Raw genomic sequence first — 13,608 nt, forward strand, 5'->3', positions numbered from 1 at the left:
AATCTTGGGGAAACCAGGAGTTATTGTTACATTATCTATGCCATGTAGATATTCTGTTAAATTCTGTTCTAAATATAACTATTTTATAGGCATTTCAATTTGAGTTAATCTTCTAACACTGCTCTCATTAGCATTAAGTATCAAGGCAGTAAAAATAGTTCACATAGTTCACAACCAACTATAGCAGAAAAAAACTCAACATCCTGAAGCTCATGATTTGTTGAGGTATAACCTGTAATTTTCATCAAAGTAACAACTGCAAACTATGTGAAAATTGATAAATAGGAAAATTTAAAAATTCAATGGAACCATAAAACTTATTATGCTTTAGTAACTTGGTAGTATGACTACTAATAGCTTATTTTTCATATATATATTCCCTTTCGCCAAGAACTTAAAGCATATGATTGGCATGAAGTCATTTGCCCTCACAGCACACTTGTGAGGGGGGAAGACAGGAATCATTCTCATTTTAAAGATGAGAAAATTACATACAAAAGCTTAAGTAATTTGCCACTGTGTATTAAAGTGTAGTGAGAAGAGAAGCTAGTCCTAACTCCTGCATTAAAAAGTATTCATTAACTTTTTAGGAGTGAGGTACTTGTAACTGATACTATATACAGACTGAAGTCTGTTTTAAAAATGAGAAGCTTAGCATAAGACACTAAAGAGATGAGTACTCTGAAAAAAATTTTAAGGTCTGACCCAAAAAGTAATTGTATTTCAGAGGATATTCCTCTCACATTCTCCAAGGTTCAAATATTAAGATCTCAAGATTGGTATAGGAAAAGACTGAGATGAATTTAAAATAATGTTATTCACCCTTAGAGCACTTCCAAATGGCATCAATATTATTCTAGAAGGTTCAGTTTCCACTGGATAGTTTTATTGATCTTTGGAGGTATAAAAAGTTCTGCATCTGGAAAAAAAGGAAAATGAAAAAAAATCTGATAAGAAGAAAACATCTATAATGGAAGAAGGTATAATTATATGTTAAAATGAACCCAAGATCCCTGAAATTCCACATTTATTATATTAACAGAAAAAAAAAGAATTGTGATTTTTTTTTCTATTATCAGAAATTGTTACACTTGATGCTCTTGGTAACTACACATTACTTCCCTTACATATATACAATGGAAAGAAAATATTCATTTAAGTGATTCACGTAGAAAACTTGGTAGTGGGACTGAGATTTTGTTCTCTTTCTATCCTACTCACTTAGGGTTATTTTTCCAGTTTCCTGTCATTGTATCCAAATTCAGGAGGCAACATAACGTTAGGGTCATTGACATCATTTTGATCAGATTCCATGTAAAATCTTGATTTAATGAGGTTTTCAGCTAATAGCTTACGCTCTGTCAAATTTAATACAATCAAATTCTAATAGGAATATGAAATACTCTTAATGATCCTCAAGACTGCTACAGTGGAATTTGACTTGAATGCTAAATACACATTTCTATCAACTTAAAATTAAGAATTTATGAGAAGTGACTAGAAACTTAGAATGACAAAGTTTTTTCTTCAGTTTACTAACATATCCATATTCTTTTGAAGAACTAACCTTGGAATACAGGAGCTGAAGCCTTTTGTTGTCGATAGGAAGCCATGATGCTGTTTGCAGTTGAATTGGGACCTAGAACCTAAGCAGAAAGAAATATTATTGGCAATACATTAATACATTCAATGAAAAAAATTTTTTTTTTGTTTTAGGTGCAAATTGTCTACAGCATTCAAAGGATCTACCAGATGAATAAGGACAGGGCCTCTCTAATACACTTTGCTAGCATAGCCACACAATTCTCAAAAGAATAAGAATTTGTGATTCGTACACCAATGGTCTTATTTAGACCTTACATTAGGGGAAAAAGCTTTGATTTTGAGGATATCTGAATCCTGTTATGTATGTATACAATGTATGCAAAAAAAATTTGCTGGAAATTCACCAATTGACGCAACACTTAAGCTTATTATAAAAAATAAGTGTGTGGTTATTTCCTCCAGAGTTGCAAAGATTTGGATTGGTGTCTGAGAAGATCAGTTCAGTAAAACTATGAGGGGGGAAAAAAGAGACCCTATAAACTTCTAGCAGGTTTATTTACTCCCAAAGTTGCAATCTCATGAAGATCATCACTTAAAACACATACATAATTTTATTTTGGCTTTCATTAGGTGACAAGTCTAAGTAGGTATTCAAACATATGAACAACTTAAGAAAAAGAGAAGAAATTGAGCTGAAATCTAACAGCAAACAAAAACTCAAACTGAATTGCAAAAGATTATCATGGCCTAGTGAAACAGCAGAGCAAACTGGATAAAAAGCTGGTCTCAAAGTAAGGAAAAACCTGTGTCCACCTTGGACACATATTTGCTATGTGACTAGGGACAAATCACTTAGCCTCTGAATACCCCCAAGCAATTCCATAAAACCTAAAATCATGGATCAGTTGCACCACCAAAGATTATTGGTCTGGATTACCCCCCATCCCAACCTGCACCATGTAATGATGAACACAAAGAATTCAGAGATATATGGAATACTTATATGACCTAATGCAGGATGAGGAAAGTAAAATCAAGAGAATATGTATCAATGACTAATAGCAATGTAAAAAGGTAAAGTCAAGAGGCCTTCTTCAGACCACTTTCTCTGGATTAATGGATTCAGCTCTGGACATTACAGTTGAAGCACAATGGTGAGTACAATATTTGTCTATAGGATGGCAAGCAGGATCATTCATTAAATAAGAGGGTTCCACAAGAATTAGTAAGGCTCTAAGTTTAGCTTTAAGCTATGCTTAGCTTCAAACTGCACTAAGATTTTTGGGACCCTCTGTATACCATGTTGAAGGATCTGGAGAACTTTAGCCTGAAAAAAGACTCAGGATGTCCTAATTGTGTTAAAAAAAACTAAAGGGTTGTCACATGGAAGAAGCATTAGACTTACTCTGTTAAGCTCCAAAAGAGTTGCAAAGAAAGAAATTATGCTTTAATGTCAGGAAAAACTTTCTAGTAATATTAGAACTGTTCAAAAAATTGAGTAGGCTTCAAAAGTTGGCATGTTCCTCTATTATGAAGGTCTTCAAGCTGGGGTTGGATGACCACATGCCATGTGTGTATGTAAGGGATATTCTTCTTGGATAAGAGTGAGAAAAGATGATCCCTTTCAACTATCAAATTCTGTGAAAAACTATGATAAATCTTTGAGTCACATACAATCTTTTTTTTTTTTTCCTTTTTTGAAATGTTCAGGCTGGTGTCTATTAAATTTGTAATTCACTATATGTTCCAGGTAGGTCATTTAACCTCAGTTTTCTAATTTATAAGGTCCTATATTTCTTATTCAAAAGGTCCTTATCCTACCAGCCTAAAAAGGTATCTATGTGAGGATCAAATGAAGTAAAATATATCGAAACGTTAGAAAACCAAAAATTTCTTAAGTCTCTGGGGTTACAGTATTTATGCACCCCATTTTTTGTTTGTTGTGGAATCTTCTTTTTAAAGGTGAGGGCATTCATTATTCTGTCCCTATATCTGTGAGTTGCCTTAGTTAAATTTTCTTGTATTTTAATTTGCTTATTCATCAGTTTACCAATCCCCCTCCCCCCAAAAAAATCCAAGCAAATTTATTTTTGGTAACTCAATGAAAATAACCAAATCATAAGTTCCCTTACTTATAAAATGGAAGTTTAAATACAAAAAAATGCAATTTAGTGGAAACTTACAGGAATAGTTAGATTCTGTTGGCGGGAAGGTGTCCAAATTTCTGGGATTGAACTTTCCATCAGATGCAGAGTATCCTCAAACATTTTCTGTAACTCTCTTGCTTGTTCATCATACTCAAAGAGAAAGAGTACTTTTAAAAGCTGGTAAATGTCATCTAGGGAGAATAAATTTGAGACATCATCAGGATCTAAGAACTACATCCTCAATTCCTTCAATACAATAGTAAAAAATACTATTTTTTCCCAAAAGGAACATAAATCAATATCATACACTACAGCTATACATACAGAATATTCCTCTCCTCCAAAAAACAAACTGCAGTTTTCAGTGGTTCTATTTCGTGGGAAATAAGTTATACTATTGCTTACTCTGCCCTTCTACTAGTTTCCTTTAATTCAGTGGTAGTGTTAAGAATTCATAATTTTGATCAATCAAAAAGTTTGATTACTATTTGTGGAATCCAGGGTGACGTCTTTATAGCTTTGAAATGTGCATCTCCTATGGACTATGTTAACTCCAAAGGCAGGGCCATTTCAGGGGGGAATCAGAAACGGATCCTTCTTTGTACAGGACAGAACAGGAGGTTCTCCTGTTCTTACGGCTGGGACATCATGCCCATTATTAATTTCTTGTCAGCCTATAAGTCTGTTCAATAAAACTAAGTACTTTTCTCCGATGGAGTAGTTACTACATAAACCAATGTATTTGGCACATAAGCATCAAGAATATACCTTTCAGTTTTTCAATGCTGTTTACCACTTCACTCAGGGCTTCCAAAAGGGCTAGGTCTTCAAGGGGACTCCCCTCTTTCAGGCTGTGCTTCTTTCTTTCTGCTTTTCTGCGATTCTTGGAGGACCTCCTATTAGGAAAATAATTTGAGAATTATTTTCAAAAAAGAGAACTTCTCAATGGAGAGTCAGAGAACCTGAGTAGGATGGGATGGTACTGATCAATCTATAAATGACTGAGAACTACTATTAAGGAAGAAATTGCCAAAAGGATATTTAAATATGGAGATTTCGAATTGGAAAAGACCTTTAAGTCATCTAGCCAGATTCTTTTTTGAGATGATAAAATTGAGGCCAACAGAAGTTTAGTCATTTCCCCAAAATTATGTAAGAATATATGGTAGGGCAAATTCAGATTTAGGTCTTATGCATCTTGCTGCCTCCCTGTCCCTTGACATACAAGTGTGTGTATGTCAAGAGTTGCAAAACTAGAAATGATGAAACTCTGGAGGGAGAAGTGGCTACATAATTGTATTAATTGTGTAACAGATAAAAGGAGGATAAATAGATAAAAGGAGGCAAAGTCCAACCCAAATCTTAGGCTCAGGGAGAGCAGCTTTCACAAAAAAGGTCCTATCTCAAAGCCTATGATTCTTAAAGGGAAGTTAGTTTCAAAGAGATGAGATGATCTCAAGAAAGAAATTCTGTTGAGACAAACAATAATGATTCCGATATGGCCCACAAGAGGGAAATGATTAAAGGACTAAAGTTTCTGAACAGGGAGGCATTTATTGATCAAATAAATTGATGCAAGGTCAGATAACTATGGAAAAATGTAAAAGAATAAAGATCCCATAAAATACTATTAAAATATTTAAATTCATCCAACAGCAGCTTTAAGTGAATTCTAAAGACTTTTTAAAGTGTTTTTTTTTTTTTTTTTTTAATCTCTACTGGAAGAACAAAGTGATCTTTGGGCGGATGACAATAATAGGAATGAAGAAAAAACAGAACTAAATACAATTTTGCCCCCCCCTCCCCAATAAAATTATCTTCAAACAATTAAACATAGGGGGAAAAACTAATGGGAAATTAAATACCAAGATAGTAACTAAGGATATCAAAAGAGGGGTTCTTTCCACTACTGCATATTGTAACTTCTGTCCTAGAAATACCAAATATTTGCATTTTATAGTATGAAGACCACAGTGCTAAGAATATAACAAATTATTTAATAATCAGTATACACACGCAGATATCCTGGAGTTACTATGAGAATATCTGCCACTCATGTCACTACCACTCATGATACTGCTAGTTTCAGAGAAGAGGTCTGACTCCTGGCCATTTGGCATATCATCATCTGTAAGAGAAGAAGGATAAACAAAATCTTTTTTATTCAGAGTTAAAGATGTACAAAAGCATACATTAACTTTTGAGTCTCCCTTCCAAACATATTAATTTAACAAGGTAAGATAATTATGGTAAACTTGATAGGGAATGGAAAAATAAGAAAAGCCATAAAAGTTCACTTTAAAACTAAATAAGACCATAAAAGATTCACTATAACTTATTATTTTTCTAACATTATAATGTGGTACAATGACAGAATAAGCTTTTGCTTATTCTGCTTTGGGTTACCCTTATCATACAAATTAAGTCATTTAGCACCTACCCAGATTCCCTTGTTGTGCTTGCTCCTTTAGTTCTCGAACCACCAGGAAACGCTTTCTATGGCGAGTGAAAATGGCTGTCTGAGAATCCATAAGTACCATGTAGTTTTTTTGGGCTATGTGGTAAAATGGAAAAAAAAAAAAAGTTTTAGAATGGCTTTAAAGGCAAAGAGGCACAAGTAAAGGTTAAAAAAAAAAAACAACTAGAACCCAGGAAGAAACAAGGGTTTTAAGTTTTCTAACCAAGATAGAAGAATTCTCACTAACATAATACACCATCTTATAATTTAGTCGGAAAAAAAGGAATGTGAAGTTCCAGCCCCCAGTCTGCAAGCCATTAAAAGCACCAAAATCGATATAGAAATTAAAAAAAAGATAATTTCATCATCCAACCAAATCTTAGGGAGAAAACTTTTCTTAAGGTATCAATAAGAGAATTAATCAAAATGAACAGAAGAAAGGCATCCAAGATGTAAGAACTAGTAGAATATGGTATCTTGAAAATAAAGGAAAAAGGAGGACCAATCATGCTAAATAATGCAAGGAAGAGACTGAAAAAATTCTTGAGATTTCTAAGACTGAGACATAAAATAATGACTTAAAACTACAACTAAGAGTTTTGAAACATTCTATATAGTGCTTTAAGACTGACCTAGTGCCTTACAAACATTAAGTCATTTGATTCCTATCAACCCTGGGAGATAGGGAGTAATTCTACTGAGGAGCAGACTGAGGCAAACAAGGATAAGTGACTTGCCCAAGGTCACACATCTAGCAAATGTTTGATGCCAGATTTGAACTTGAACTTGGGTGTTTCTGACTCAAAGTCCAGTGCTCTGTTGTGTTCCACTCTCCAGTGTGATAGCACTGGAAAAGACAATGGTCAGGACCTCTCAAGCCCTTTCCTCTTTGTTTCAAATTAAACATTTTAAAGCATGAGTCCAAATTTAATAAAATCAAATACTCACCTTCTAAAATGGAAGGTTTAATATTAGTCTCTATGATGTCAAGTCGGTTGTATTTGTGAACCTAAAAGCAAAAACTCAACAATAATAACAGGAACAATGTGAACAGGCCTCCTCCAAGGATAAATAAATATTTAGGAATAGCTCATTTTAGAAAGTGAACATCTTTTCCAGTGACTTACTAAATGGCAGCTTCAAGTACTAGGTTCAAAAAAAGCTAAGAAAAGTAAAATTTACTAACTTCAGACCAAATATAAATATATATTACATTAGAGCTGAGCTCATTTCAATATTTATAATGAAAGAAAAAAAAATGAGTCATATCTAAATCTATTTCCTCAAACTCTCAGTCTAAGAGCATGAGCTTACTAGTTGACATCAGTAGATGAAAGATTTCAGATGACTTTCTTGCCACTTTCACTACCTTAATTCAATGTCCATCAAAAATCAGTCTGAAAATCCTCTTACCAGTCGTAGTGCTTCTTCCCAAGCAGCTCCTTCTAATAGCAACAGTATAGCTTCTTCATAGTCCTGACAAGGAAATAAAAGATAAGGTAATCATTTATGGAAAATCCCTAATATTTAATAGTTTTCAAAAATGTTAAAATAAGTGAAATTAAGAAATAGACAAAATTTAATAATCAAGCCAGATCAGCCTTTACCTTCATTTGAAAAGCAACATAAACTAGAGTTCTTAATTGCTTTTTATTATCTTAAATGTTATTTAAATTGTTTTCTATTCCTCAACAGAGAACACTGGATTGGGAGCCAGTATGGCATTAGGAAGCAGAAGTACTGGGCTTCACTTCCAGATCACCCACTGGCTCACACTGATTTAATTCACACTTCTCTGACTATACAACGGGATTTACTACCATTTGCTCCAGCAAAAGTAAGAATGAATGATAAATGTTATGTGAAAGCAATAACATTTATAGTTTATAAAGCATTTTATATCCTTAAATCTGATGAAGAAGATAATGCAAGTATCTCTGCCCTCATTTTATAGTCAAGAGAGATTAAATAAAATAGTTAAAAATCCCATAACTGTCAATCAGTAGGGCCAGGATTACAATCTATATTTCTTGGTTCAAAATTTAATGTTCTTTCTGCTATACCATGTTAGACATTTTGGGAAAAAATCCAAGTTATCCAAAAAAATACAATACCCCATGCTATCCTAACAACTGTACTGATCTTTAGAAGCTAGAATCACAGCATATGAGGCTGTTAAGATAACCAAGTCAATTTCGTCATTTCAGCTTGAGGAAGTCCAGGCAAGGAGAAGGTCATCCATTACATCTGAGGAAGGATTTAAATCCAGATGTTCTGATTCTAAATTCTCTGCACTTTTCCAACTTCTTCAGCATAGTTGACATGTTACAGATGTACCCAAAAAGAGTTGTAAATATATTCATCCAAACTTGATCCATAGTCCTACACTATATCAATACCTTTCCCTCTTTTTAAGACCATAGTATTCATTTATACAAACTTCTTTCTATCTCTTTTGTCTATCAACTGACCAGCAAGATGCCCTATTTAAAAAAAAAAAAAAAAAAAAAAAAAAAAAAAAAAAAAACCACTTTCTTATTGATAGCTTTTGTTTTTACATTTAAAAAGTACTTTCTTATGATACATTCATTAAGATTTTTGGGACATTTGATATAGATATGCCTATCTAAATCTATGTGTATCTAAATTGTCCATATATCTTGATACCAAATCCTTATCTGAGAAACTTGATTTTTTTCCCCTTACTGGATCACTCCTCTGTTCAACCTACACACAATAAATTTCTTTGTGAAAACCTTTTCAATTTTATGTAATTGAAATCTGCATCTTTATTATTTTTTGTAATTATCGCTTATTTCTAAGAACATATCTGCCTACAGTTGGGAAACCTGTCTCTCTCCTAATTTTTTTTAAGTATGATCTTTAATATTAAGGTTATGTACTTTTTGGAATTGTGGAATAATAAGAGATGGAATAAGGCCAATTTCTTTCAAATTGCTTTCCAATTTTCTCATTAAATTTTCATCAAATAAGGATTTTTTTCTTAGGTAATTCATATTTTTGGGTTTATTGAACACTGGGATCTGGAATTCTACTGTTTCTGCTTCTTCCTTGTCTACTATATTCCACTGAACTACTTCTTAATTTTTTAATCAAATGGTTTTGATAGCTGTTACTTTATAATCTCTTAACATCCTCAATGACTTTAGGAGGAGAGGGAGATAACAGAAAGGAGTGTGTGTGAGCCGGGGGAGGGAGTGTGTGTGATAAAAGGGAGGATGTTTTTTAAAGGAGGCAGTGGTTAAAGCAAAACAGACTTGTGAGAAGAGATAGAATAAAAAAAGAAAAATTAAATTAAAATAGGATGGCAGGAAATACATAGTTAATAATCATAACTGTAAATGTTAATGGAATGAATTTACCTATAAAATGAAAGTGGTAAGTAAACAGAAGGATAAGAAACTGGAATCCAACTCTCACTATGTATGTATGTAAACTTTTTTTTTTTCACAAGAGATACATTTGATACAGAAAGATACACCGACAGTTAAAATAAGGAGATGGAACAGAATCTATTATGCTTCAGATGAAGTTAAAATAAAAAGGAAGGATAACAATAATAATCTCAGATAAATTAAAAGCAATAACAGACCTAATTAAAAGAGATAATCAGAGCAACTTTTGTTGTTATTCAGTCATCTTAGTTGTGTCCAAATCTTCACGATCCAGTTTAGGGTTTTCTTGCCATTTATTTCTCTAGCTCATTTTACAGATGAGGAAACTGAGGCAAATAGGGTTAAGCGACTTGCCCAAGGGCACATAACTAGTAAGTCTTGGAGGCCAAATTTGGGTGCAGGTTTTTCTGACTAGATCCAGCACTCTATCCACTATGCCACAGCTTTTTGGTGAAAGAAGTTAATATGAAAAAAAGAAAAGAGATTTTACCTGAGCATACTGCTCCAAAACTTGGGCTGCATCACTGAGTTTCCTCTGCTCTGCTAATTTTCCTGTAAGAAAAGGATGTCAATGACAGCTAGTTTTCCTGTAGGAAAAGGATGTCAATAACAGATTTGTCAAGAGATTCCTAAAAACTCCTTCAGAATACTTTTAATAGTAAGCATTTAATTCATACTTGCTTTAATGTTGGAAAAGAGATATTTTAATCTTCAACCAACTGAAGTTGGATCATGAAAATGTGCAGAAGAATACCTCTTTAGGATGGTGTTTTAACAAGGTCTTATGAATCTAAGGACAATCCTAAACAATATTAAAAAATAGCGAATCTGGAGAAAAATATTCTAAACACAGTTAATTTAATTAAGGGCAACTTTACTTCTTAAAACATGGAGACTCACTGAATCAAAGCAAGAAAAAAATAGAAGGAATTTTGTATTTGAACAGATTAACACATTTTATGAAGAAAAAATTTTTTATATATAAAGGATCAGCAAATGAATTGTACTCAAATGTTAATTATGCAAACACTTTAGAGCTTTCCCAAACAATGAGAATGGTTCCCCTGTAGCATAATATTTACCTATTATTTTAGCAGAAAAAGATCTAAGTGACAAAACAGAACCAAGTTAAACTTTGCAGTTTGTCTGAATTGAGACATTAACCTGCAGTTTGTGTTTCCATTATGATTACTTCTCTCAACCAATATAGGAGAAAAAGCCAGAGAAAGGAATATAAAACACAATGCCTGGATCAATATAAGAGCCTAATTAAAAGTTACACAGGAGAGAAAATGAACAGAGGATAGTAAATCTGGACAGAAGAAATCCAACATTCATGAAGAATGAGAAAATGCTCAAAATGTGAAAGACAAACTCTGTAGGAAATATCTCTAAATCACTCAGCAGCTTAGACATGCAAAACATTTTTGAAAAATTTAGGAAATATCTTTCTATCTAAATTCCTACATGGCTAAAAATTTCATCATCTTGCTTCATGTGAAAAAGAATTTCTTGTATCTAGGAAAAAAACAGGCTGCCAGGATCCCAAGGAGAAGCTGGCAGAGGAATATTTAAATTCTGATAACCTGGGGCTGTTTTAACGTAGGGCTCAGGTTAAGATGACCTTTGTGGCTCAAGTTGAGCTCTATGGCTCAGCAGCAGAAAATTAAAAGCAGAAGGAGATCTTTAGAATGCCTGAGGCCACTGGAAGAGAGATACCCAAGCAAAACACAGGAACTGTCAGAAGGAAAAGGGAAGTCTAATTGCTCTATTATACGGTCAAAAAACAAGCAAATTTCAGTGTCTCTAACTACTCCTACAAAGAAACTTTAGCATGTTGAAAAGATTACTGGCTACTTACAGAAACATTGAAGCTGTATTTTAACATTGTCTTCTCTTATATCTACATGCCTCCATGGTGCTTGCAAGCCATCTCTTTACTATGTATAGTCTAAGGAAACTGATGCTTCCTCCAGGTATGACAACAATAAAATATGGCAAAAACTGAAGAACACATAAGCCATTTGGCCCTAGAATTCTACATTTGTTGGCCTTTGTTGGCTTGCAATTCTGTACTACCAAGAATTCTTTCATATACTGATTTTATATATATATATATATATAAAACTACCAATAAGACTGAAAGAAATTTTATTTTTGTAGCCAAATATATGACTTATAGATTAGGATGCTGAATTACTGCACTTGGTAGTTGTTAAACTATCCATAGATTCAGTGGCTCACATTTGGAAATGAGAGAATACAAAACCAATGAATGATTAAAAAGTGAATAAATGGATAGGAAAGAAGTCTAAAATAGGGACTGAATAGACAAAGATGAGGGTGATAAGGAGGATGAATTTGGCAGAAAGGCAACTACAAGATACAAGTGGAACACTATTTCTTTGCTATTCAAGGACTTGTTTACTGTATGACTGTTACAGTGTATGACTGTAATAGTGCTTCCTAACCAGAGTATTATGAACAAAACAGTGAGTGGAAAGGATCTCCTTGTTATGCTAGGGTAAAAACAAGTTTTCCTCGAGCACCTGGATCCAATGATGTATTACTCTTCCCTATTTATGCATTACGAATAAACCACTTCTTAAAATCTGTTTATTATGAGTCATTTCTCCATTTACTCCACAATCTACAATCTTATCTCCAAAATTAAAAACTAGCTTTGTCTGAAATCATATTGGTATATTCTACTATTCCCAATTTAATTGAGAGCTGTGTAAATTATCTTAAAATATGATACAGTAAATTAAGAATGTACAAATGTATCAAAGAAATAACAAAAACAAAAGGGTTATACAGAACAAATGAAATAAATACCAAGTCTTACCTGACAGAGTTCTACCCAGACTAGCCAATTGGTCATTGGTATAGTTTAGTTGAGCTGCCATACAGAAGGCTTGCTGCCAGCTGCCACTGGTCACAAAAGCATCCAAAGCTTTCTCATAAGCACCAGAGCGGGCAAATACCAGTCCTGCTTGTTCAAAAAGATTCTTTTGCTTCAGGTGTTCCCCATACACACTACTGATATCCTAAAGCAAATTTAAGGGTAAATGAGATTACAAAAATTCCAGTATCAATAAAATAGCCCCAATACAGACAGGTTTGGTCATTCATATGTGTGTGTGTGTGTGTGTGTGTGTGTGTGATATAATATATAATACCACTTATTTAGGATGATAATATGTCTAAACAGCTTAAAGATAAACCTCAAAGTCAAGAACAGTTACCTAGGTAACCCAGAGTTACTGGGTATAATACTAGTCTAAATAATTCTACTGCAAATTCAACAAAACTTTGGAATAACAAATCACTGACCTTGTATTGTTGAGAACTTGATGGATATAATTTCAGAGCTTCATTATATAAGTTTTTGTCCTTTATCAGGTTTAAACATTCTGGAAAATACTCAGGTCCTATGGAAATAGAATTAATTAAAATAAAGAATTTAGAATTAGAAGGGATATAAGACATCATCTAGTTCGACTGTCCAATTAGTAATATCATTTAGAATAACCCTGAGAAATAAATGGCTTTTTATCATCTGTTTACAGACCTCACTATCTTCAAGGGCAGCCTGGTGGAAAACTTTTTAATAGATCATTCTCCTTATATTGAATCGATTTGCCATTTGGTGATTTACTCATTTTACTGGAGTAAAACAGCTCACTTCAAATGGCTCATCTACCATAAGATTTCAAGGTAGTGTGCTGAATGTAAATTCAATTTCAAACATATGAGTGTTGATAGTATGAATATCACATACTTGTATATTACATAAGCACAGATGTTTAAGTCACACATACACACAGTATCCTAAAAGAGTGCAGCTAAGCTATTAAAACTTGTGCTTTAACAAGTACTCATTAATCATACCTTTGATTAATGTTTACTGAATAAATCAATGAAAAATAAAATTGGCTTTTCCATGACTAGGCTCAAGTTAGATAAAGGGAAGAATGAGGCCTCACCCTTAAAACCACAGGTTTGACCACAGAAGTTACTCTAGAAATGAAACACGGAT

General features: G+C 33.4%; 1 protein-coding gene across 3 annotated transcripts in view; it reads right to left on the reverse strand.

Moving 5' to 3' along the window:
• Positions 1 to 822: 822 nt before the first annotated feature.
• The window catches only part of ELP1 (elongator complex protein 1), a 54,989-nt gene continuing 42,203 nt past the window's right edge, over positions 823 to 13,608 (reverse strand). For all 3 annotated transcript variants that reach the window (XM_031945547.1, XM_031945549.1, XM_023497693.2), the window contains 11 exons: positions 12,903 to 13,000; positions 12,415 to 12,616; positions 10,057 to 10,118; positions 7,564 to 7,626; positions 7,099 to 7,159; positions 6,133 to 6,246; positions 5,709 to 5,820; positions 4,461 to 4,588; positions 3,729 to 3,883; positions 1,568 to 1,646; positions 823 to 919 (listed from right to left, as the gene is read on the reverse strand). In XM_031945547.1, coding sequence (XP_031801407.1) covers positions 852 to 919; positions 1,568 to 1,646; positions 3,729 to 3,883; positions 4,461 to 4,588; positions 5,709 to 5,820; positions 6,133 to 6,246; positions 7,099 to 7,159; positions 7,564 to 7,626; positions 10,057 to 10,118; positions 12,415 to 12,616; positions 12,903 to 13,000 — 1,142 coding nt within the window. In that variant the 3' untranslated portion in view covers positions 823 to 851. The remainder of the gene's footprint in view (positions 920 to 1,567; positions 1,647 to 3,728; positions 3,884 to 4,460; positions 4,589 to 5,708; positions 5,821 to 6,132; positions 6,247 to 7,098; positions 7,160 to 7,563; positions 7,627 to 10,056; positions 10,119 to 12,414; positions 12,617 to 12,902; positions 13,001 to 13,608) is intronic.

The sequence above is a fragment of the Sarcophilus harrisii genome, chromosome 1 (genome assembly GCF_902635505.1).
Source record: "Sarcophilus harrisii chromosome 1, mSarHar1.11, whole genome shotgun sequence".
Taxonomy (NCBI): Eukaryota; Metazoa; Chordata; class Mammalia; order Dasyuromorphia; family Dasyuridae; genus Sarcophilus; species Sarcophilus harrisii.